Source organism: Falco naumanni, chromosome 1 (assembly GCF_017639655.2).
Source record: "Falco naumanni isolate bFalNau1 chromosome 1, bFalNau1.pat, whole genome shotgun sequence".
NCBI classification, from domain to species: Eukaryota; Metazoa; Chordata; class Aves; order Falconiformes; family Falconidae; genus Falco; species Falco naumanni.
In genome coordinates this window covers 28,179,010-28,205,714 of record NC_054054.1, presented here as the reverse complement: position 1 = coordinate 28,205,714, position 26,705 = coordinate 28,179,010, and the positions used below count along the sequence as shown (strand labels likewise).

Sequence of the window (26,705 nt, the reverse complement as noted above, 5' to 3'; positions counted from 1 at the left end):
AAGTTAAATCTCTCTTAACACCTTAACAGCAAGAGTTAACTCTCTTTCACAAAAGAGCTAACTTAAATCTAAACTGCTACAGATACAACTTTTTCTGATTTCTGATAACATGAGAGGAATCTTGTGTTAAGTGAATAAATTCTTATTATTCTTTCTGCTGGTTTGTTGAAATTGAATTAAAGGTCAAAACTGTGTAATATTCATATCTGAGTTTCTCAGACTTCCAGTTGTTTATATTAAAACAATCTCCACAAATTTGAACTTAGGCAAAAGCAGAAAGGAATATGCTTTTAATATCTTATTTAAAGACTAAGCTTGCCACAAAGTAAATATGCATGATTTCAATGCATGAATACAGAAATTAATGTTCTATCTTAGCTTTTCCTATGCATCTTTAATTGCTATGCATCATCTGCAATTTATAGCACAGTTTATGAGGGAGTGTTTTTTGCAGACTGTAAATACTGCAAAATAGAAACAAATTGAAATATAGCTGTTTTGTAAGAACACTATAAAAAACACTAAAAAATGAATAACTAATTAACATATTAGTGATTTCATGGATCTGTTTTCAATCATACAGAGACATGCATCTTCATGTTTTAAAGACATCACAGGTTACAGTTTGGGATGAAATTATTTACATTTTCTTTCAAAATAAATTAATGTTTCTAAGGAAACAAAAAACAAGTAACAGCTGTTAACAAGCTTCAGTTGTTAATACACATAACTTTGTGTGGATGTACATAAATGATATTTTAAGAATTTAAGCAGCAAGACTGCCATTTAATTATCATGTGGATGATAGCATCAACATTTTACCACTTTTGAGCTAAACTTCTACATATGGTCAAAAGACAGAGTACACTATCTTTTTCCTACTCTAACATATGTCTATTTCTTGAATCCTACCACCAATGCTTCCATAAAATATTAATCATCACTTATTACCTTGGCTGATCCAACTACGACACAGTGCAACATTGGTCTACTATTTACTCACATTGTTAAGGAAATATCACTAGTTGTTATTATTATTATGGTTCACTTAAAGGTGATAAAATAATCTCTGATTAGCATAAGCTATTGCAGCCAAACTAAACATATTTATTTTCCTCACTACAATTGTTTTGCCAATTATCAAATAACATAGGTGAATATCAGGCAAGTAATTAACAATCCCTTCAAATCTGATACTGAAAATGTACATACAACCTTTCTTGTATCAAGTGTTTTTTAATAAATTACCTAATGCAGAGATCCAGAATGGATAAAGTTCTTTTGTGAGAAGCGCATCATCTATTTGAGAAAGAAAACTTTTCAACACATCAGTTACATCTTCAAGCTGATGTTTTCCTGCTCTTAGTTTAACGCTCCTTGCATCTTTTTTGAAACTTTCCAGCAGTTCAGCCACTTTGGAAGAATCCCCATTCTTAAGGTAGATCTGCTTGCTACCTAAACCTGTTACAGCAATACAGGACGGGGAAAAAAAAAAAAAATATGTCAAATTGAGAATTCAAAAATTCTAGATGTTATTATATGGAAAGCATATCTGGCTGTCAAACACACTGTATTTCCTACTAAAATCTCTCTGGCCTTTTGCACACACTCACTTTGTTAGTAAAAACACTGCCAAGTCTGCTTACACCCAGCCATATCTCTTTGCAAAAATGCACATCATAGTCTTAAGCAAGCCTGGGATCACAATTTCAGGAATACTTTACAGGCAATTCAAGTGCCCAGATCTCTTCAGGACTTCCTAAAACAAAAGTTTCAAAAGATACAGTCAAGGAAAGAAGCTTTTTATGAATGGTATTGTATTACACATGAAACACTGCTGCTTTCATAAGCAAAACTCCTGCTATTTTATTACCCTACTGATCAACTCAACTTAGGACTTGGTAAAGTATTATATTTATACAATCTGAAACACTTCATTCTCAAAAGCCTCAGGATTAGTAGAAATTAGTCTTTTTTTGTGGTTTTCCTCATGTTCAGAAAGACATCAGACAGCCAATATTCATGCATTTAACAATTAAAACCATTAAAGTGCAAAGCCAACTTAAAAGAAGATTCACAGTCTAAACCACAGTCAAAACTACCTTCAATTACTGCACAAGTAGCCAAAAATATTTATTTTTATTTTAAAGGTGTGGAAGTTTGGCATAAATTTGCAGTCCAGTTGTTTCTCTTTGTAGAGCTGCTTCCTGCATTCCCCACATTTTTTGAAAGAGAATCACAATTTATATAAAACCCTGCTTTTCTTACGTACCTGTCAAATTAAGTACTCTGTCAAAAGTGAAAGCACATTTTATGTTCTTGCAATTCACCTTTCCTGTAACGCCCACAAGCACTATCATTTGATACTGCCTTTGTGTTTTTACTGTCAGGAACCGCTGTGGGGCCCAAGAGTGTCTGTCATCTGTGGACCACAACTAGAGACAAACTTTACCATGATGACACAAAAATATGTATATTTTTTTCTTCGGCTTCCAAATGAGTATTTTAACTCATTTCTTCAGCTTTAAAATGAGTATTTTGACACTCAGTAGTGCTGATCCTGAAAAAACTACATTTTTCAATAAAGATCTAACTTATTTAAAAGACATTAGGAAATGGAATTTTAATTTAGGATATACACATATGATTGCTCTGAGTGGCAGACATAACTACCCTGCTTTAACAACATTTCAGCACGTGAAATAGCAACATGAATTATTCTAAGAGTTCACACTAATGATTAGAAAGTAATTTAGGGAAAACTTGTTTCTTCTTGGCTTTAGGCAATAGTTGTAACCCAGACACAGCTATTTACCATAATGTATTGTTTGTCAAAAGTTATTTAAACTTCAAACACTGAAATATAAATTAGGTGGTCTCATACTGACAGAGGTTGCAGACACATTTATCCTGAAGACGGATTTGTACAGGGTTGATATGTATCTAGCATTTCACAAGAAAAGTGATGAATTTGTAGTAGTTAAAAGGACAGATATTGTCTGCATATGATCTAATGCTATAGAAAGTTATGTTGGCAAAATTTACTTAAACAAATGGTAACTGACTATACGCCCTTAAGCTATTACGCTGAAAAAACAGCAGCCTTAAGACTGAACATGGCTCCACAGTTAGCATCAATTTCCCTGAATATGGGCTGACCAGTCCAGGCCATAGCCTTTCCTCGTTCACATAGCTTATTTTCAGGACTGAGGTGTTCTGCTCCGAGGCACTGGACCCCAAGACCGTGCTACACCAGGAAAACAATTTTTTAAATAGGAAGGTGTCTATAAAGGGCATCTACCAAGTTGTATTTCCCCAAATTGCCCATACTCAGATGTGTGACAGGGTACTTCACCATCACATCAAAGAACAACAAGGCTAACAAGGTTTTACTTTAGGAAATATGTAAACCCATTCAAATAAGATCGGATGGTGTGGGGGCTTAGGTATTATACTAAAATTATCTTAGGTTTAATAAAATCCACTATACTTACCATACTGTGTAACAAATGCTATACAGCTGTTCACTATAATAGGAACATCATTTTTGCTGAGCTGCTGGTCTTGTAACGCATTACCATCTGTGCCTGCTGCTTTTTCAATTGCACTATACCAGACCATGAAATCCAGCTTTGTATGGCCATGGATGTAGAGCGTTCTGAAAAGTATAAAAATATTTTGAATGCAGGAAAGAAATAGAAAACTGATGTTATTGTACAACAGCAACATAGCAGATGTCTGGAAAAAGTTAGAAATACTTAGACTAAGACATCAAGGCACTTTCCACCACATACAAGCTGTGGTAGTGACCTATTGTTACAGTACATTTTTTTTTTTCCAACTACACTTTAATAGCAGTATCACAATAAATGAAAGAAGATCCACAAACAGGCCTTTTAAAATGTCAATCAGCTGCTTTCATTACTCTTCTTCAGTCTTGCTCCTACACCATGCATTCATAAGTCCAAGTCACAGTTAAGTAGAAAACAGATTCAGAGACAACTTTTAACCACCCACGCACCCTCCCTTCTGTAGAGGAGCTGAAACATACTGAACTTCCCTCCTTCACATGTATTGAAATGATCACCCTCAGGAAATCACAAAGCTAAGAAACATATGAAAAAACTAAGATTTGAGGTAGAATAAGTTAATGCAACACTTTAATTACATGTTTATCTAAAATATGGTGCTGTTCTGATTTTATTATTTAAATATGTTACAATAATCCCCTGTTTAACCCTGATAGGTTAGCTTCTAAGAGAAAATTCCAAAATTGAAAGGTTTAATGGTTTATGTCCACCCACATGCATATATGTCATAAACAAATGTTTCAAGTGTTAAAATAGCAAGCAAACTTTTCTACATATACTCTTTGTCTTCCACTAAAGAAACATGAGGGATACGTTTTCTTTAATGACAGTTTATTTGCTTAGTAGGAAAAGTCAAAATGTTCTACTGGACTTCTATGAAAAGACTTTCATCAAAATATAAGCAAACATTAACTTTGACTATTTTGTTTAGGAAAAAACCCAAAGCATTTTATATCATGATGGAATATTTAATTTCAGTATTTTTTATTAGCATTTTTAAATTTTGCTTTTATAAACATCTCTGTTGTAGCATTCATATCTCAACAGAAATTGAGTATGCAGTCAATGTATGCACAGAGACCCAGGATCTGAAGTATTCTCAGGATCCACCATACAGACTTAGCCATTCAGTAACAGAACAGGAAACACTAAAATATGTCATCTTTCCGAAGACCCTTTTTAAAAAGCCTCTACTTCATGACTTTAAAAGTCATATTAACTACCACACAAGCCTGGCTAATAGAAACACTCAGCCTCTCTCTTTCATTAAGAGCCACCAATAATTTGCTTGAAGGTCTCAAGTTTTTACAGCAAAATGTGTGTGCCTAATTCAATACATTCAAATATTTTCTGAAGACTTGTCAGAACAGATATCCTGCATGGGTGGTTCTCAACCAATGGCTCCCAAACAGCACATCACCCTGAAATCCTCTGGTATCGCTGTAGCTATATATGACAGGAAATGAAACAGTTTGAAATTAGTCAAAAAGAGTCTGACAGTACATGTTACACTGTTCCGTTAGTACTATTATTCACAGACCAGCAGAGTTTAGGACTATGATTTATAAAAGATTTATGCTGCTTCCCAACACAAGACATGCACCCGTATATGCATATTATTGTGTTTTCATTTTCCTTGCAGAACAGCAAGATTCACATTATGGTATTATGCAAAAGGATAAATGGAAACCTCAACACATTATTTTTTGTTATCTAAAGAATTATGATATGAACAGGAAGCAACATACTGTAAAGTGGAAATATTATTACTTCTAAACAAGGAAAGGGCAACTCTGCTGTATATCAGTGAATCAGTACCAGAGGAGAATAGAGGATATATAGTAGTGAATTGAACTTCAAAGTTAATTTAAACTTATCTGTATTTTTTCACAGAGATATGAAAGTCTAAATCACGTGCCTGTCAATCACCTGATGTGACATATGAATTAAGTAAATTGTGAAAAAGACCATTTTGTATTCTATGGATCTTCCCACCTTCTCCTCAATGCATCACAATAGAAAAAAAAAAATGTATCAGAACTACCAAGAGATGATGTTCTCATTATTTTCTAAGATTTGAAAAGCTGTTGAGTTAAATTCAGAGGAAGAGGGTACTTTGTAATTAACAAAGAAAATGGGGTATCTGTTTAGGCAGCAGTCCTATAGCACCAACACAGTGATGAAAGAGAAGTTGCTGGTAAAAAATTCAAATGTGAAAAATCTTGCTGCAATTGCAGAATTTGGATTGTTCAGGGAAGACTACTAATTGTTCTCCAAAAAATTATTAACTTCACCCAGTCAAGTCTCTAGAGCAGTCATCTAAAAAAAAGTCAGATAAGTCAAAGAAGCACTTTCAGCATTTACTACAATATCATAGAATAAAAGAAGGAAGAAAAGGAAATGAAACCAGTACCAGACACAGTTCAAAATTCAGCCAGTTTGCTGTGGAAGTGCCTTAGAAAGCTTATCTCAAACCACAGTATTTTTGTCAAAGAGAGAGCGCACACTTAGGATACATTAAAATCACAAAAACATACAACAATGTATGAATAAGAAGTGTAAGCATTCCTTCTAATTTTAACACTTTCAGCCAAACTTAAGAACATTTTTTTGCTACTTAAACTGTTGATCTCTGTGAACCTGGAAGGTTGTATCAAAAGGAAAGGGGAAATAGTTACCAGCAGATAAGCAGAACTTTCCTCAAAGCACAGCAGAAATCTTCAACATAACTTCATCAAGTAATAGAGACAGTTTTGCAGATCTAGCTTCTCCTTTTCACATCAATGTTATCATCTCTTCCACACAGTTTTCAGAGACAGTAGTAATAACAAATATACGTATTTCTCATTGAACTACTTGCTATTATCAAAATATGAACTTATAATAAATGCAAGGATTTAAGACTAAGCATATAAACACAGGCTGAAGTGTACTGATGTCCCATGCACCATAAAACTGAGCAACTGAATGTCAAGAATACTTCTCAGCTTATAGAAGTTACATGCTTGAAACAATTTTTACTGCAATGTTTACAAAGTAGATTTACCTATCATGCCTACTAACAACTACTTTGCACAGACTGAACCAAAATGCATTCCTACAATATCAATTCTGTACCTTCCAGTTCAAAAAACCGATAAAAGAACACACACTTCACAACAAATAATTAGCAATAGTGACTATGTGGTGAATAATGATGAGGTTTTGCTCTGTTAAAATGACATAGAGTCACACCCAAGAAATTAATAATTTAAGTACTCAAACAAGAAGGCCTGCCAATGTAGATTTCTGCCTTAGTGAATTGATGCAATTGAATTAGCATGAATGACTGCAGCAGTCCAAGAACACCTAGTCTCAACATCAAGGAAGCTACTATTAACTTTTCAGCTTTATTGTGGAATACCATCGCATCCTTCTGCACCAGCAGTCAGACAAACTTATGTGAGCACACTTCATCCACAACAGTGCAAAGGCTTATCTTTAACCCATCTTGCAAAACCTACCAGCTTAACCACATCTGTATGCTTTGTTGCACAACCCTGCACTGGGAAAGCAGCAATACTAAGTGATTCTGTGGTAAGGGTTGTGGGGAGGAATGGTGAGAAACAGACATTAGCACAACACAGTGCCCTCCAGCAGTTTTCAAGTGATTCTAATAATCTACATGTCTGAAAACAGAGGTACTAAAAAGGTATGCATTGCTATGAAATCATATATGAATAGTCAAACTGCAACTAAAGCATGGAAATTCCACTAATAATTACAGATATATAACAAAGGTCAGCAATATTTTTTCAAAGTATATTAAGGGTCTCATATCCAGCACATAATATTGGAAGCACAAGTCCTTCCCCTCATATGAGTCTTGCATTTAGATTATTTCTGGATTCTAGAATTTTGTGCTCATAACTGCATTTTACAAGAAATCTTACTGCTGTTATCAAAGGGTTAAGAAGAAAGCATTGTAATTAATGAATCACCAGCACAAAGAAATTGTGCAAGTATGTAGGGAAGGTTTATTATCTATAATAAGAAAGAGCTAACTACAAGAGAAGTGTAACAGGGGAAAAAAACACCATCTGGATTACATTATGGTCAAAAATATTCACAGACACTTAAGAGGGAGCTTAAATGATTACAGAAAAGAAGAAATATTTTATAATGAATGGTCTGCACAAATGTTTTTCCTTAAAGCATGGCATTAGAAATTTTGTGTTAAATTTTATATATAGAAGATATATTTTAAAATTACTGTATACAGTTGTTTTCAGTCACCTTTCCTCTCTTCAGTGTACAGATCCCTCTATTGAACTACACAGGAGTACCTCCTTCACCTATCTGCTATGTAATTTCTGTTTGGATGGCAACAAGAGTATCACCAGTCATTTCAAGAATTTTACAAATATATAGGAGAGATCAATGAGAGAAAAAACCCCAAACTTAATACAGAACAAACAAGAGGACATCTATGTGACAGAGGGAAGCGTCAGACACAGAAATCTAGACGGCTTCTAGCAAGAAGGCAAGAAGCATTTTAACTACAGAAGTGGAACATACAAGGAAGCAAATGACCATCTGATTATGGCATAAGAAAACAGTGTTGTAAGAAGTCAGGATTTCCAGATGGGTTGCAGATAGTTCTAACATGTTGGACATACATTCCAAAAGAGATCAGAGTGCAATAAAATTTCAGTAGGTGCTAAAAAAGGGAGTGTGTTCCTCTCTAATTTACTTTAGCAAAGGTACCCAAAGACAAACAGGAAATATCTTTGAGACCTGAAAAAAAAAAAATAAAAAAAATCTAGAGTTAGAAAAAGGCTAGGATTATTGTGAAAATGTAGCAAGTACAGTGAGCTTCAAGAACAACAATCTTCAAAAGAGAAACAGTTTTGTTGCTTTGAAAATGTTTTAGCCTGGTTCAACCTCTCATGGTGTGCTATTACTTTGCAATGTATAGTATGATTACCACTTATTTCAGAGCGGTTAGCCCTCTTTGTCAGATAGAGCATAAATTAATAGCAAGGTGCCAAGTAGAAAACTGGGTAGAGGAAGAGGTGGGAAAAAAAGAAGGGGGTGCATGGGAGTGGATTGTGTTCACATCTAAGACACTTCAGACAAATCTCACATGCCTTTTGGCAGTATTCTGTCTGAATTCTTGTATTTTATACAAGCTGGAAAGAATCTACATCTTGCAGCCCAAAATCAATTGTAAAATCTTCCTCTGAGTACTTATGGATCAGATGAATGTTATATTTATGTACCCCATGAATTTAACATACATATACATTGAATAAGCACTTTTTAGAAGTCCAGAATTCACAGATTTGTAACATTATAATTATTTGAGCAGTAAGACGTCTGCTTACAGCAGTCAACAGAAAAAGTGTCAAAGAGAAAGGTATATGATACATGTAATGTATGATTTTCCCTAATTAAACAACTCAATGACCGAGACTTGGAAAAAAGGCTTAAGTATTTATAAGTAACAGGAAGTTAGTTTGAAGTCAGTAACAAAACCAACAGAACAGTATGAGATTCATTAGGAAAATACTCAAGGTATTTTCATAGTTTCTTCTAACAAAATTTAGCAAGCTGTTATATGACACTGGCCACATTTACTTCTTTATGTAAAGAGGAATGTTTGGTTTGGGTTTTTGTTTTGCTTTGGGGTTTCTTCCCCCCCAAAAAAGAATCTTTTCATAATTTTGGAAAAATCTTACTTGTTTTGTTTCATTCTTACAATACTGTTTTTCTGGATTTTAATGTTTATTCAGCTTTTAAGTGACTAACAAATTAACGTGCAAGTTGTCAATAGGTCAGTATATATAGGGTCTCTTCCAAGTAATTAATCTATGCCAATGTTGTCATTAGACAAGCACTGGTATAAAATAACAGACAAAATGGGAAAATCTAGAACTTATCATATATAATTTTGTTGATGCTGATGACATCAAATTCATTTATCTCAGGTCTGGAGGAGCAAAAGGAGGATTTCTGGTTTTGTTTCCATTTACGATCATTTAATCTAAAGATAAATGTGATAGGTACCCATAAGGCTTTTAATGGTAAAGATAATGTAAACACTATGCATTTAAATTCTTTATGGCAGACTTCAGTGAAGAAAAACTAAAACATATTCATGGCCACCATAATTCACTCAGTGCCCTTGTTGAAATTATTCTCAAACAGTTCAGAAATTCCATTAAACTATTAAAGCAATTCAGGGAAAATTACCCTCACTTGAAAGAAATATTATAATGAAAGAAATAATAAAAGCTGACTTGGAGCTAGAAGGTTTGCTCAGCACTGTTACCTATGAAATTAGATGCAAAGTTTCTATCCATCTATTGGACTGCACCTTGAATAGGGTACCTCTGGTTCCCTGGTTGGTATAAGCAGCTTACTTAATGCTGAATCTTTCAGTATGCTGCTTCAGGAAAAAAAAAAAAAAAAAAAAAAAAAAAACCCAAACCAAAAAAAAACCCACCACAACAGGAAAAATGTTTGTTTCTAATCTGCATCATCTTATTGAAGCCTGGAAATTAAACAGTATCTTAGGGGGAGTTAAAATTCAGAACACACAAGGTACAATCAATTTCTCCAACTCTGAATAGATGTCAAAGGTATCTGTGTGGTGTTTTTTTTTGTTTCCCCAACAAAAAGAAAACCAATATTCCTTTATTATCCTATTATTGGCTGTTTAGAAGATTGTGTAAACACTGCACCACTTCTTACACAGACATTTATCTAATAATCTAGCACTGAATTAAAAAAACCACAAACTAACCAACAACCTATTACAAAGTAAGAATTATTTTCAATAATTTAACCTTCATTTTTAAATTTGTGCCCATATATGAAGCAGAAATACCCTACCTCACTTCAGGTTTCAACCTTCCATATCACTATATTTGGCAATCATGTCAGCAGAACATTATTTAGCTGGAAGCAAATATGGATCACGTCTGAAATATGATTCACAAATATGCTTTTATTCTAGCTAGTATGTTGTTAACCGAGATCAGACAGTACAATAAAACTACCCAGAGTACTCATACATATCGTTTCAGTCCTGACCTATGCAGACTGAGAGACAGAGTTCTTGGACATAAGAGTGATAAAAAAATTGAGAAGCAAGTGGTAAATGTTCCAAAGAGGTACTCTTTCTTTACAGGATAAAAAAAGTTAGGTCCTTTTGAAGAAAGCATTATTGGCAGACTAATCTGACTGGGAATAACTTTCTCAGTGGGAAAACTGCTTTTAATTAAGCAGTACTTGTTAGCATTTCCTGACGCAGACATAAAATGTAATTAATACATAAAGACTTTCCCTCCTTTAAAAAGTCTCCAAATTTACTCTCTCTATAGCAAGCGCAAGTGAAAAAGCTCCATGACTGATCAGCAAGAATTCCAAGACATCAATGTAAAAGCAGATCAAAGCTTTATTCAGATGGGAACCTTACCTTCCTTTTTCAACGAGCAGCAAGACGTCTATTTTCTCTCCATTTTGCATCACACTACTGATTGCTGAAAACAAAACATACACACATTGTGATCTACACAGACACACGTAATATAGACAAACATACATGTATGCACATACAGATATGTTTTTTTCAAAATTATCTTCAGTGGCAAAAGGAACATGGAATTCTTAAACATTTCAAATAAAGACTGCTCTTGACAATAAGAAACAAAATTCCACAAAATACACTCAACATTGACAAGAAAAAGTAATACAGAATGATATAAAGAAAAGTTAAACAGGTACTTTTGAATGTGAAAAAATGCTACAGCATTTTATTATATTAAAATTAAACTTGTATTTAGAAGTTTTAAATGACATAATGATTCAGAAGTAAGTGGGGGTTTTTAGTCCATTAATTTACTTGCACCATAATGGCTACAGATAGTTACAATAACGTAACAAAAGTTATATGTTACACTGCAGATTTCACTGCCACCCTTCTTGATGTTGCCTTACGCTATTCCTGCTAAAAAAACACTCTGCAAAACACCTACATTATACATAATACAGAAAATACATCTGGATAGTTTTCAGTAATAGTGCTTATAAGACTATACTGTGCACTATATTAAAAACAGTAAAGATAACGTGACCTGTTTACTAAATCAAAATTCTGAAAAGCTTATTTTTTCAAAGCTTAGGTCTCATATAATCCACATCTTATCACAATTAATTCCGAGAGACAGTAAAGTCCTGAATATTAATGAAGCTTAATAGGCACATTTTGATGCATGTTGTATAATGTTTTTGTATCACACATACTCCTGGCCTCATTTACATTTACTGAGTCAAATATCAGGTAAGTCACTATACTTCCATCTTTTGGCATTTTCAGATTTGGCAACTTTCAGTTATATGATTCAGGCTTAGTAGTGGATCAGATCTATTTTGGGGAAACCAGAAATCAAAGAAAAGATATCAGAGTATGGCTATATAATATTTTCAAGAAATACAACTTTATTTTACAAATAATCAAATTTAAGAATCAAAACCCAAGCAAAACCAATTTGCAACCAAAAGCTAGATGTATGTTTCATTTCTATAGTTGAGATACACACAAATTTTGAATGCTTACATGATTATGGTAAGTGCAATTATAGAAACAGTTCTCCTACTCCCTAACCTTCTAATGCTGAATCAAGATCAAAAAATATTCATAAGTTAAATGATAGCTAGATGCATAAAAATATTGCTGATTAAAACCCACCTTTACAGAGTTATTTACAACAAATGTAAGGTTGAAGTAAACAAATAATAGAAAGCCCAATGGCATTTAGGCAATTTCCTGTAAAACAGTCCACAACCTGACAGCATTTAGAAAGAGGATCATCAATAAAGAGCTAAATTAGCTTCTCTGTGTTACTTTAAAAATAATTTGAGATTTTATATTACTTTCCTACATAAGATAGTGGCTTGTTCAATATATAAAAAAAGTAGAGCAGAAATGCTTAAAGAGGATTCAGAGCATAACTACAAACAATGATATAAAATTGGTCATAGGCCATTTGTATAATATTCTTATATTTCCACATCATACTATTAAGCAAAGATTATTTTTAGTACCAGAGAAAAAGAAAAGTCTATTAGTCTGTGAAATAGTTTTCCAAGCGAATTATAATTTTTCCATTTTTGAGTATTTTAAAACTAGGCCTTGTCAATCATCTCAAGAACACACTCTGCAGTGAGTATTTCTGCCCTGTCAAAAATATGAGACAATAATCCCAAAAGGTTATATATCATTATTCAATTCTGTACTCTTGTAAAAAAAGATACTGCTGCAACTGGAACAAAAATTTTCTTGGTTCATTATGAAGCTGGAAAGGGTGGTGTCTTTCTAGTGTGTGCCAATAAGTAGGAAAAGAACAATCCAATACAGAACTTTACCAACTCTATATTTAGAGAGTCAGGAAGGCATCTGGCTGATGCAAAAGAATAGTTACTGAGCTCCCTGATGTTTATGCCTGTAAAATGTAATAGAAATGTCCTTAGAAGTGAATTGATTCTGTAGAGTTATTTCCTGATAGATGTTAAGTAAAATTCTTACTTAGTTCTTGCAGCCTCCTTAAATATATGGAATCTTCTTCAGCATTCTCCATCTCAAGACAAAAATAAAGGCTCGACTTCTCTATAGCAAACCAGCCTTTTCTCCACTGATCCAGGTTATGGCAATCTTTGTAGTACAGCTGGCCTATCAGGTCACAGTTTCTCTCTAATAAGCATTCAGCCACAGGGGGAACAAAATGCTACCAAAGAAAATGGGGTGAGTCAGATGAAGAAAAAAAACCCTCTTCCCCTAAAAAAAAACAAATCAAGATATTGCAAATCTATAAGATTCAAGGATGAAAGCCACAGTAAAAAAAATACAAGACTTTCAGATTGATCATTCATGATCTCATATAAACTAAATTTAAAATACAAAAAAGTATAACATTTTTTCCATTCATACTCTACAATTCACACATTTTTGCTTTTTGAAATACAACTGATTTAATTAGTAATGTGACTACTAGCAATTGATACTGTATAAATTACAGTACTGTTTTGCAAATTCTGTTTGAGCAAGTAAAATAATAGAATTGCAACCATAAACAACTTAGCTGAAATAAATTCATATATGTCTTTATACTAGAGCACCTTTAATATATTCTTAAAGTTGGCATGAAAATGTAGCTTCAATTTCCTTTGCATTTTATTTTATTATTTTGTTTCAAACATTAAATCACAGAAGTTATTTCTTCCTGCTGCACAAGAAACCTTTACAAACAGGATGGATCAGTATTCATCAAGAATGGCTTCTCAGAGGATTTGAAGCTAACAATGACATTTTATTCTTTGTGCAAAGGTTCCTGGCCTAACTGGAAAAGATAATTATCAGTATTACCTTAGCTATTGCCCAAGTCCATTTTCTTTGTGAATATGCAGTTTCAGCTCCAAACAGAAAAACACGTTCTGACATTAGGTAGATTTCAAAAGTAAAGATGTCCCTAAAGGAAGCATGAGGAAAAAAACAGCTGTATTTAGACTTCATAACAGTAGGCACAAGAGTCCCATTTCCCTCTCTTATTTTTTCATACCTATGGAATGGAATCCATCTGCATTTCTCCTCCAATCTTACAAGTACAACCCAGCTAATAACAGAGTATTTTATAACACAACATAAAGTACTTTTCAGGTCAGTAATACATGTTTTGATGCTACTGCATAATAGTTTTTTCAATAATTCTGAAATTAATAAAAAATGTTTACATATATTCATTAAAAATCACAGGGAAATTTTTTTGGTTTTTTCAAGTTTGTGTGATTTCAGCAAATACATTTTTTTGATTCATACAAAGCATTCAGTTTAGTTTTAATATAAGCAGACTAACTCATTGAATGGGAAGTTGAAAACAAGTTAGCACAAAATCATAGAAATGTTGGTTCAATGGGACTTTTAGATGTCACTTGGTTTAATCTCCTGCTCTAAGTGAGAGTATCACTAACTATAGATCAGAACAGCAATGAAAAGCCTTGAAAACCTTCAAGGATGGAGACTACTATTTCTCTCAGCCACTTGTTCCTGTTCTCCACCACCCTTTAATGAAGAGGCTTTTCCTATCATCCAGCCTGAACCTCCTAGGGTGAAATATGTGGTCACTGCCACTCCACGTATCACCTGCCACTATCAAGAAGAGTTTGATTCTGTCATGTTTATGACTACCCTTTCAAGTTGCTGTAGCTCAAGAACTTCTTAAAAGTTTGAGAGGAGGGTCTTAGGTTTTTTTCCTTTGAAAAAAGTGTATCATTATTTAAAGAGATGGACCCTGCTTTTCCACTTTTAACTGACAAATAATGATAGTAATAGAAGAAAAAGTAAATCAGTTGAAAGTGGTGTGGAATTTGGAAAGTCAGTACCTTCTTGGACTTAGGATCAGTCTTTAACTTCTAAATTAGTGAATGATAATTTAAAGTGTGATTTCATCTGTAATCTCTCCCTAGAATCCAAATAGATGGAGTATGCTTTTACCTTTCAATGCTGGAGACCGAGATTTGTCTAAATCTGAAGAACAGAACATAAGTCAGTTCTCTCATTTTCAATAACCAATTTGAAAATTATATGCAAATACTTAATTCTGACTAATGGAATAGACATTTCAAGGAGTGATTGTTTCACTACAGGAAATACCAGATAGGGAAGTTTCTCATAAAACCACCCAATTGCAGGTGAAGCACAGCAGGAGATAAATCAATCCCTAAAAGTGAACTATTCAGCAAATATGTTTTTAATTTTGGTGTTATCCTGAAGTGGAACTGTTTGCAGCTGTAGCAAAGCAATAGGTTATATTCGATAACAGAAGAAAGTGCTATTTTTCTTTTTTTTTTTCTGGATACCACAAAGCTATGCTACTGCAGAATAGCAAAGGCTATCTCCACTGTATTTTATAGCATGTTGAGGCATCATCATGTTTCAGGATTTCTCCTCTCTCAAAGCCCTGTAAAGTCCTTTCTTCCCATTATCTTTTCCAGAATCTTACTGAACAGACTGTTTTCTTTGCAGACACTTTTGCTTTGTAACTACAAGCATTACAGTATTATACTGTAGAAAGATCTTGTTATTCTACCTACACCCACACGAAGAAATTTTAAAGGGAATTGTTATGGAATTTGTTAGACAGATACAAAGTATGGTCTAAACAAAAATGTTGCCCTAAAGAAATCAAGTATCACTGGTACACAAGTCAGATTTAGGTGAATCTCTATTTGGTTTTTTTAAAGTACAAATGAGATTCAAGAGAGTTAAAAAAGACAAACAAGACCATAAAAAAGTTGTTATCTTCAAACTAACACAATGTTCAACCCTTACACTGTCATTCTGAGCTGCAGAACAAAGAATGGATTTCAAAGACCAACAGATCTGTGACCAAAACTGAAAGCATTGTGGAGAACTCCAATCTGCTGCATTATTATCAGGAGCAAACAAAGCAAGTTTTGGCTTGAGGCAGAGGTCAATCCCAGAAAGAAATGTAAGTATTAATTGTTCAGTTCATCATCATGTAACATTTTAAGCACTGAGAATATGCATTACCGTTTTAATAAGAAACGGATGTATCTAAGTTATGCTGCCCTTTTAAATTACCCTAACATTTCCATTATATCACTATAAACAAATTAAAAAAAAATATATCAAAGAATCCCCAAATACCACTTGGCACTTATTTCTTGATGTCAAACATAAAATAATTCAGCTCTTTTCCACTAAATTGCATATTCAAAATTCAGGAACAAATTCACAGCTCTAAAAACGCAAAATAAAATCTTTGAAATAGCCAAGTTTATTTATTGAAATATTCATTTGGGAACCTACCCTCTGTTTGAAAAGAGGTCTGACTTGTGCACTACAAGACAGATAACTTCATTGATGTCAATCATACCGCTAGGTGTGGTAGTTTTATCATTTTCATAGTAGCTCAGAAAGCCACTTTCCAAAGTGCACCATCTTCTGTTGCAATCTGCAATTAATGAAATAATAGAAAAGTCAGTTGGCATAATAATAATAAAAATTACCTCTTCCCATAGAGTTTGCCTCAAATGATTAATAGCTTGGTTGTAACAATAATACATTTATGATGAAATCACAGTCTCACTGACTTCAGTGGGCCAGGAATTCAATGTCTGTGCTGATACTACTTAACCTACCAAAACTCTAGCACATGGTAATTTAAGAAAATAGTATTTAATATTTAACACATTTATTTTTACTTTATGAGTATATTAAATCTATTCATAAGTTAACTTTAGCATTGTATAAGGCTTTTACTTCACTTGCTGTGTAACTCAATTGGGAAAGAGCTAGCACACAACACCATGTTACATGTTTAGCAGGAAAGAGTTAAGTAAGCAAAAAGAAAACACGCTACAAAGTTAGAAACAATGAAAGCTACAACAACAATGTACTCTGACAAGAGCTGGTAGCAAAATGGGTGAGTGAACCATGGTATCCAGTAACAAGAAAGGGCTACTCTCTCTTTCATGTTACTGGAACTAGTGTCCAAAACCAAGTCAATCTGTCTTGCATTGTTTGGGAATGCTTGAGTGTCCACCGTCACAAGACCAAGAAAAACAATTTAAGCCTTCCAAATAGTCTAGAAAAAACAATGTCATACATGCCAGAACTTGTATCCATTGCAGACTACTAGAAAACACAAAAAAATACTACCAGAAGTTGTGTTATTTAACATGATTATTATAATTTTTTTTAAATATACTACCAAAATAGTAGAGGATTTCAAACTGAAGAACAAAAAACTAACAGAACAACCCTCCGCAGGTATATTACTGGTTGAGCTCAATTCTTTCCTACTGCTGGCCCAAGTGTCAGATAATAATGAAATTGCACCAGATTTATTCCTGTATACAGCAGAACATAAATGGACACTTTGTAGACAGGATGTAGCTATAACCATTTCAGGATGGCATGTTCACATTAGAATGAACTGGTGATTTCTCTTGTTGCTATTCACATACATACTTGGCAAGGGTAAATTCATTTAGCAACACTGTAGTTCACAGGATGCTAAATTTTTAAGGGTACTTTCAACATGTTACAATTTACAGTTGCTAAGCATGGATAAATTACCTAGTTAAGAACTCTCTACTTAAGTAACTTTGAATCAGATATACTGGAGTGTCTAGTAATTGCCATCTATACTTTGCCAAAAAAAAAAAAAAAATACAAGGTGAGAAAAAAATCTGCAGAGCAAATATGCAAAGAATACTTTTAAGTAAGACCAAATGTCTGCTCCCTCTTAGGAACATAAAGTATGAATACATAACATGACATCGCCTATTAATGACTATTTGCTACTCAAAATATTCATGCATTCATTCTAGCTTACATCTAGTTTTTAGAATGTAATTTGAGGTACATCTATCCCCACCACTGCAGATAAGCAGGTCCTAAGAGAAAATACTCTATTTCTACAGTCTTAAAAATTCCTATATTTTCCTATAAAGCCGCAAATATTCCAGTGAAGTGTTTCTGAGAATTTGGTAAAACAGCTCTGGAAAAATACAAAATCAAACAAAAAACCAAACTGCAGTTGCAGTTAGCCAATACTTAGTATGTTATCTGATATTTCATCCAATTAGCTTTTCTGTTACCGGCTATATGATTGATACATGTTTTATCAATATCTTGGCATTACTTTATTAGTATTTATTAGTATCATGTTACTTGCTATCTAGTTCTATTTTCTGTCTAAATAGTAAAATAAACCTAAGATACAGGGTTTGAAAATGTATATGTTTGCAGGAGTTAAGCACTAAACTTGGAGGCTGCAACTGTTTAGGAGTTTTTGTACCCAAGCTTTCCCCCTCCCATCCCCCAAAGCCTTTTCTACAAAATAGCTGACTGCTTCAATATTCATTAAACTGTTACAATTCTTGAAGATGATTTTGGAAAGTCAAGGCCTTTAACAGGGCTCCGTAAAACCTTTTACACTAAAAACAAAAGCAAAAAAATCAAGCCTGAGCCACTAAACCTCTAATCTTTGCTTTTTGATCCAATACATGAGAATAGCACCAACATTTGAGTTCTCTTCCTGCTGATCAACATCTGTTAATTAATAACTTCCCTCAAAAGTTATGCACCCCTGCTGAAACCACTAGTGCTGCTATAATGGGAAGTCCTCACAAAGTTAGCTTACTTTCTCCTGCATTATCTGAAATAGACATAACGAAAAACCAGTTCCACCTGAAAAATGTTCCACCTGGTTGTTACAAAATTTGAGTTCAGCTCACAGCACTGAATGATTTCTTGAGTGTCCTTTTACAATTAGAGCACAGCTGACAAAAGGATAACAGTCTTCTGTGACAACAAACACAGCACTTCAATTTTCAGCCTTTGGCAGTATAGGCAAGGCTGACAACTGCCTCTAACACTGAGGAAGAACTTAACTCTAGTGTAATGGTTAGACAGCTTAACAGGATTCTGGCTTTCAGGCCTTCCCACAAACATCATTAAAAAAAAAAAAAGAAATCAGCACATCAAAAGCCCAATGTACTTTGGGACAGGGCCCAAAATTTAGACAAGTGCTGTAATCCCCAGTCAGAGAATGATGCTCCCTCTCTGGACTAATGAGAACTCAATTAGTTTGCAGCCAAATCAGAACCTGCTTCAACAGGAAAGCTTACTTCTCTTCTGTAGAACTAAACAGCTAGGTCACTTTTTTGGGTAATGTGACCTTCTTATATGTATCTTTACAGGTGGAGGATGGAACTGAAACTGTATCTCCCACACGTTAGAACCCTAACCATCAAATTATTTTCTAACGACCATAATAATAAGAAAAAAAATATTACCACCTATTCCAAACAATCTGCAATACGCATATTCATTATTACTTCACGTCAATGAGACTTTATAAAGGTAGAAACAGTTCTTGATATAGGGAAAAAATACGGAAGGGAAAAAAGTTATGTGTTTTATGTTCTAAACAGCAAAAAAACCTTTTGTCATAATACTTCTCACACATGGCAGAGATATATTAGACGCCTCAGGCAAGAGCAGTTTCTAATTTAGAATCACAGGGTTTTTTTTATTGTTGTTGAAAGGATGGTATTATTACATCTTCCTTTCTTGTCCCATTTGTCTTCTTGAACTGCAAATGGGCAGGGAAACCTATCTTCTTATGTATCTGTAAAGCACCCATCCCAGAAACGTGAGTCTTGACAGACACGTGGGTAATTCAATATTAATGTGAAACCAAAACAAAAACACACCCCTTAAAAACCAAACAGCAGAACATCTACACTCTACACTATCACAATTTCAGAGGCCAAAACCTGAGCTCAGGGAAATCTGGTTCCTTTCCATTTACTGCATATTCCTCTAGGTATTCAGTGCAATGCTAAGCAATAGACCACAAGGTTTCAAAGCACTCATTTCTGTCCACTAAAAACTTATGATGGAAGACAGCCACAATTCAGCTTCTTCTTGTCGGAGGGCTTTCTTCATCAATATTTTAAGCTATCCTACTAATGATGCTCACTCTCACCTCCCCAAAAAGTACTACAGAAGACATTCTGTGAGCATTTACAGCTAAATGTTCAATCTATACAGGTATTTACAAACAAACTGCACTTCTAACATACCATTATGTTAGAAGAGACCAGTAGTATTGCCTTGCATCTGCTCTCTGTTTCTCTTATTGGGGTCTTTTTGTGTTTTGTTTAAATTGGAGGTTTTTTTCTGAAGATAGATACGGATATCCACAGCACAGAAGACAAGCTCTGCGCTTAGAGCAAGTAGTAGTGAGGTTTGCAGTTACTCCTTCCTTTTCTGAATAAGCTCAGTGCAGCTTCAGAACAATCCTCAAGAAAGTCCTGTCCAGCTGCAGTTCTCTGTCACATGACAACTGCCAAGTTGCTGGGAATTGCCTGTGATCAGACATTAGTTTTTTCAATGACTCAATGCTCTCAAAAATTTGGACCCACACTAACATACAGATTCTTCAAAAGCACATTCAAATAGGAGTTATGTGCTTTAATATACTTTAATGTCCACTAAGGATCTTAAAGGAATACACCATGAGACTATGGACATAATCATACAAAAATTATGTATATACTAACACAGGATGCCATATGAAGATTTTAGGAGCAATAAACTCAATCATAAATTATCCCAGACTTAAAAAATCTGCATCGTGGTTTGTTTAGATGGGAGAAAAATATAGGAACACAACTGGGGAGAAAAAAGAAAAAAATAAAGCTAAGCAAACTATATGATAACATATTTCTCTCAAAATAAAAATATGACAGAAGACAATGTATATCTACTATTTTCATCCCACAAAGCTCAATTTGTGGTAAAGTTGTTGGAAGTGTTCATTTCTACTCTGAATACTTTTTAAAATTTGTTAGCTTGAGAAATATCCTAGTTGTTAACCATTTGGACTCTTACTAAAAAGTCAGTGATACTCCTACATGATTTTTGGAATATTAGCATTTTAGATAGAAAATACTTTTTGGCAGTTAGTAGTATTCATCTAAATATAATTACAGTGAGAAGCATTTTAAACTTTTTTATTTATCAATAACTGTTCTTAACTGAATAATTTTTCTGTATTTCAGTTTTCTTTCTCCATCAACCACTGAATAAAGAGATGAAGACAATCAAGTACCTTATCTGAAAGAGGTCTACCGAATCAAAAGAGGATATGTCATTATCAAAGACATCTTATCTTTTAAAAAGTAATGCAAGAAGTTAAAAAGAATCAAATTCATTCAAACCATACAATTCATGTATTATTCAAATGCATAAAGTACAATTGAAATACCTTCTTTTAGCTTCTTCTCTGTAAGAAGCTTAGCAGTATTTGAAGAAACTTTGTATAGGAATTCACAAAGAAAGATGGAATGTGAAGAATCATCAGAGAATCCACTTTTAAAACAAGTATCGTAGTTTGGGAAATCTATTGAAAGACAAAGGGTTAAGTAACACACAGAACTTCAGTTATATTAGTTATAACCATTTCTCCACCGATCTTTCTAACCGCATATCTGTAATTATGTAGTTTCTCTGCAATATCTTTACTACAACACAGATACATCTGTTTGATTTATTTTTATAATTAAACTTACATATCCATCACACACACACACAACTTTGGTTCATATTTGTGACAACATTGGCACTGTCTACCACTGCTTGCCAATGTAATCTAAAAAAAACATTGTCTGGTGTACTAAGGTTTTATTTTTATCCCTTACATAACATACTTCAGCAGAAGGAAATTGTTTCTCTTGAGGGCTGATCTAGAAGTTTACCACCATCTTTGGCAGCAGACAGACAATGATTTGGAGAATTGCTGTCAACCTGCAATGACCTCCCTTTCTCTGAAGAGAACAAAATTTAGCACCAGCACATTGTGATGCTGCCCTGGCTAGAAGGCTAAAAGTAGAAGAGACAGAGACAGACAAGCAAACCTTTCTATAGTTGTAGGACCACTTGAGAGCACAGCAGCAAAAAACCCATAGCTGCATGTTTGCACAGTGGCTAAGCTCCACATCCTATAGATCTAGTGCCTGTTACTTGTGACCAAGCAATGCTAAGGCAGAACTGAAGGCACCATGCTTGCTCTAGGAGCTCTAAATCATTCCTGCATTTCCCACTAAAACTTTTGTTGTTCAGCCTATGTGGTGTTACTTTGCAGAATGGCATGAGGCAATGGAAAGTTGGTCCAGGAGTATGTCCACAATGCTGGCTGCAGTATACCATGGCTAATTTTTTCCTGTGTAAGTCTGTGTGTGAGCTTTCGCACTCAGACTACTTCAGATATTGTGCAGTCCTTTTAAAATTTAAGCTCAGGCACATCTATACTCAAAAATGTATTTATTTATGTATTTTTAAGAATAGTTTTCTGTTCCCAAGAGCCTCGTAACAGTCACATACTGCAACAAGCTGTAACAGATGTTGTGATCTGAAAAACAGATAGTTTGCTGGGATAGATCATATGACAAGTTCAAGAGATGGGTTTTATTCTGGGAGCAGGGTTTATGAAAATACAGGTAGGTCGGTGCGCAGTAGGGGTAGATATCAACTTAAATAATGTTTAAGAAAAAACAAAGCCCCAGACCAATACTTCACATACATGTTAACTGCTAATAGCCGTTTTTTTCTGGTAGAAGCCTGATAATTTTGGCAGAGAATGTGACATTTTTCTTTCATGTTATAAATAAGGGTATGAGGTCTGTGGGTTACCACTGGCTTTTTTTAAGTCCTAAACTTGATGTCTGAGCAAAAAAAAAAAAAAAGTAACTTGTACACAATTACATACACTGCCTGCTGAAATACAATTAAGAACATCACAACTCCCCCTCTACTACACCACTGTTGTTCAACTTAACGCCAATTTTTCTTCTGAATTCCTTCCTTCCCCTTGGCTCAATAAAAATTAGAAGATGAAAACAAAGATAATGTATCCTACCTGAGAACTTATTATGGTACAGGAATTCCATTTGCAGTCTTTGTCCAGCTTTCTTGGCTAGTAAGTATGGAGTACTGTAAACAGGGTCTCCAGTGGCACACATAGCATCAGCCCCACTAAACAGCAACATCAGAGTTTCTAGCACATCTTGTTTGACTACAGCAGCACACAGGGCCTTATCACAGAGGGAAAATAAGAAGTCTGTCTGAATTAGAAAGTTATTGGCAACAAGTTTGTGTAAATTAGATGCAAATTCTTTCACCTCCAGTATAGCTCCCCTGCATTTTCAAAGACCATAAACATTGAGAAGTAGCAGGAATCATGAAGTGTGGTCTGAACCTAGAAATAAAAGTGGCAACAACAACAACAAAAAAAGCCCATCAACCCAGCCCCATAAGGTGTTGCTGCCACAAGTCTTATATGGGAAGAATAACGTGAACTAATGAAACTGGAGGGGAAACTTGTTATTTATGTGAAGAATTCCCAGTTTTCCTTCACACACCAAACTACTAAACAAAAAATCTTACTATTTCAGACCTCAAAAGTTCAACCAAAGGGACAAGATTTGATCCTTAAACTCCATTACTAGGAAACAGACTGAAACACATAGGTATTTTTTCAAAACAATGGTCACAGTCAATAAGGCAGCTATTCTTTAGGGTATCTTCATACTTGATCATCTTCCTTGAGTTTTAAAGATCTCACCACACACATCATAAAACATCAGTCCCTTTCATGTTTGTATACACAAAGACTGATGAACATAACTAACCTTGGGGTTTTTTTCTTTCAAAATGTTGGTCCAAACCCATAAAACCAGAAGTAGCTAACACAATTACAGAAATCAATTCCATAAAAAATTCTATTATTAAATGCATATTTAAATTATTTAATTAATGAATGAGTTTTTCTGAAATTACAGCAGAAACTACTCAACTCAAAAAGAGTACTACTCTAAAATCCAGCTGCTCTAAGAAATATATAAGCATCTAGTAGGCACAAGATGACAGGGCAGACAGTTCAGTAGACATTCTAGAATTACTGGCAATGACCACCTTATTACATGGTAATTTCATGTCTCTGCAGAGAATTTGACCATTATGTCTGTTATTTTTCCCAGTAGTTAAATGAGTAATTGACAGGCACCCTTCCCCTCCTCCCCAACAAAAAACACAGACTTCAGAAAAATCAAACCTGTAAAACACAAGTTTTACTAATTTTCTGCTTTCACCATTGATAACACTTGAATACATTAGATGATTTAGTGTTATATTTCAGACATATAAGATATCAAAATAAAGAAGTGAATTGGGAATTTGCATCTCTACAGCGTGCATTTGAAATGAACAAAAAAAAAAAAAGATCCACATGCATTGATAGCTCTGAAAGACATTATTACAGGCACCATACAGGTACCATAAACTTTTACAAACAAACAAACTGGAAAAAATAGGAACTAAAAAAAAAAAATCGTGAAATTACTTCTGTAAAGGCTCCAAAACAACCCTTATTCAGCTCTGTGAGAATGTCACTCAGGATTCTGAATTTATTTCTCACCAGTTTAATACAATGATCAAATTGCACACATCCAATAGAATATAAAAGGTATGGCATGGGCTTACCCATTCTAACTTTACCTTATTCAACTGTTCCTTGGTTTTGTAGGGAAAAGGTACTTTCCTGAATTTTCCCTCTTTATATTTTTGTGTAATGAATGCTATCCTTTTTTCTGCAGGGGCATCCATATGCAGCTCTTCATCTGGAGGAAGATTTCCTGCCCAAAAACTGTTTGCTCTCTTATTTCCAATGATAATAAACAGCTGGATGAGGTACAAGAAAAAAATAAGCAAAATAGCATGAAGGATATGAAGCTAGCCCCTAAATAATTTTTTAGCTGCTAAAAGTTGAAAAAGGAAGTTATTAAAGAAAATTGCCTGCAGGAGACAGAAGCCTCTCTCAGTCAGTGTCTATGGTCATCTATAAATGAAAAATAAAGTCTGTAGTCATCATTTACTATCAATATAAACTAAGCTTTACAAGACTAACCAGTTGTAATATTTCAATACATATTAGAAAATACCAATAAAAGATTAGAGAAGACTAGCATATGTTTTAAAGAAAACATTGGTGACTCGATCCTTTTTATCACCACCACTTTCTAACACCCCAAGCAACTAAACTGGTAGGCAGAAGTCTCCTTTCTTTTCTTCTTCCCAATATTGCCCCATCATGATTGCTCTGCAAAAGCATTTTATTCCCCCCCCCCCCCCCCCCCCCCCCCCCCAAATAGATGCTTTGAGAAATACAAAGGGAAATTGTACAGATATCAAAACCAATGAATGACACAAAGGTAGGTTATTCCTGGAAACACCAAGTTTACCACAACAGCAGCATGTTATTTAGCAGTTACATGCTCAGCTTTCCTGTGAACAGAGAAATAAATAGCTCCTATTCATACAGTAGTTTTCAAGATTGGAAAAAAAAAAAAAAGAGTTTGAATATTACAATATACCTCAATAAGTTCATTGCTCCAAATGCTGGCATCCATTTTTAGACTCCGGACCTTTGAATCTCTTGGTCCTAAAGATCTGTGCTGTCCTGAAAATTCAAGAGTATTTTCACTTAACTAAAGCACTTAAACTGGGTTTCTTTTCTGCTGAGGTAGCAAAAAAAAATAATAATGACGACAGATTTATTCTAACTGCTATTATTAAAAAAGACTGGGTTTTACAATTGAATATACACGCACCAAACCCCCCAAAAATCAAAAGAAAAAAAGAAGTGAATTGCATTTGATAATAATGAATAAATAAAGTAGGCTGGCTGATGTAGCAGGTTTTGTTTTGAAAGAAAGCCTGAAGTTATAAGCTATTTCCTTGAACCTACTGCTTAAGCACGTATTTAAATATAAAACATACCAGAATTAGATTTTTAGTAGTATCTGAAAGAGTTATCCCTATTGGCAGTAAAATATGCCCTGATGTAAAAGAATTAATATCCCAAATTTATACACTGAAAATTGTTATCCTTTGGCATCCAGCCTTGCAAAAGCCAGCCATTTCCCAGGAAGTGCTAGTGTTTCTTAATTTCCCCTCATCGTGAAGGACTATTCATCTGAGGAAAACCAACCACCTTACAGACCTGTCATTTAAGCATGAAAGTGCCTTAGAATAAGGATGACCTTGGTATTAAAGAAAAAAAAAAAATGTTATGTTCACTTTTTGTTTGTCAAAAATTTCACAAGGATGGTGCTGTAAAAGTGAAAAAAGCCAATTCAAGGACATACACAGGTATGCAAATATGACATTTTGTAGAACCCACACAGCCTGTCATTAATTACTCTACCTGCGCACTTCTTACAAATGACAACACAGAGATTGATGGATGCCCAGTCAGGACTGGGAGCTTTACAGTCAGCACAGCTCCTGTTGGACTCATTGAACCAAATCTTCTCAGCTACTTCATAATCAGACAGAGTTTCTGCTATTGATTGCTGCAGTGTTTCAATCCAGTCTTGTTTCTCTCTTTCCGACTCTGCTGTAAAGCTGAAACAATTGACTTTTCCATGTTATTGATCTTTATTTTAAAGCCCAATTAAACGTAGTCTGTAGTCTCTCTT

The 26,705-nt window shown here is 34.3% G+C and overlaps 1 protein-coding gene across 1 annotated transcript in view; it reads right to left on the bottom strand.

Annotated features, from left to right (window-relative positions):
• The window catches only part of ARAP2 (ArfGAP with RhoGAP domain, ankyrin repeat and PH domain 2), a 129,958-nt gene that overhangs the window by 43,887 nt on the left and 59,366 nt on the right, over positions 1-26,705 (bottom strand). Inside the window, exons 11-21 of the mRNA XM_040587814.1 lie at positions 26,432-26,631; positions 25,599-25,684; positions 24,724-24,906; positions 23,087-23,261; positions 21,437-21,571; positions 16,462-16,606; positions 13,999-14,101; positions 13,162-13,360; positions 11,053-11,116; positions 3,495-3,658; positions 1,249-1,461 (exon numbers count right to left, since the gene is read on the bottom strand). Of these exons, the coding sequence (XP_040443748.1) occupies positions 1,249-1,461; positions 3,495-3,658; positions 11,053-11,116; positions 13,162-13,360; positions 13,999-14,101; positions 16,462-16,606; positions 21,437-21,571; positions 23,087-23,261; positions 24,724-24,906; positions 25,599-25,684; positions 26,432-26,631 (1,667 nt within the window). The remainder of the gene's footprint in view (positions 1-1,248; positions 1,462-3,494; positions 3,659-11,052; positions 11,117-13,161; positions 13,361-13,998; positions 14,102-16,461; positions 16,607-21,436; positions 21,572-23,086; positions 23,262-24,723; positions 24,907-25,598; positions 25,685-26,431; positions 26,632-26,705) is intronic.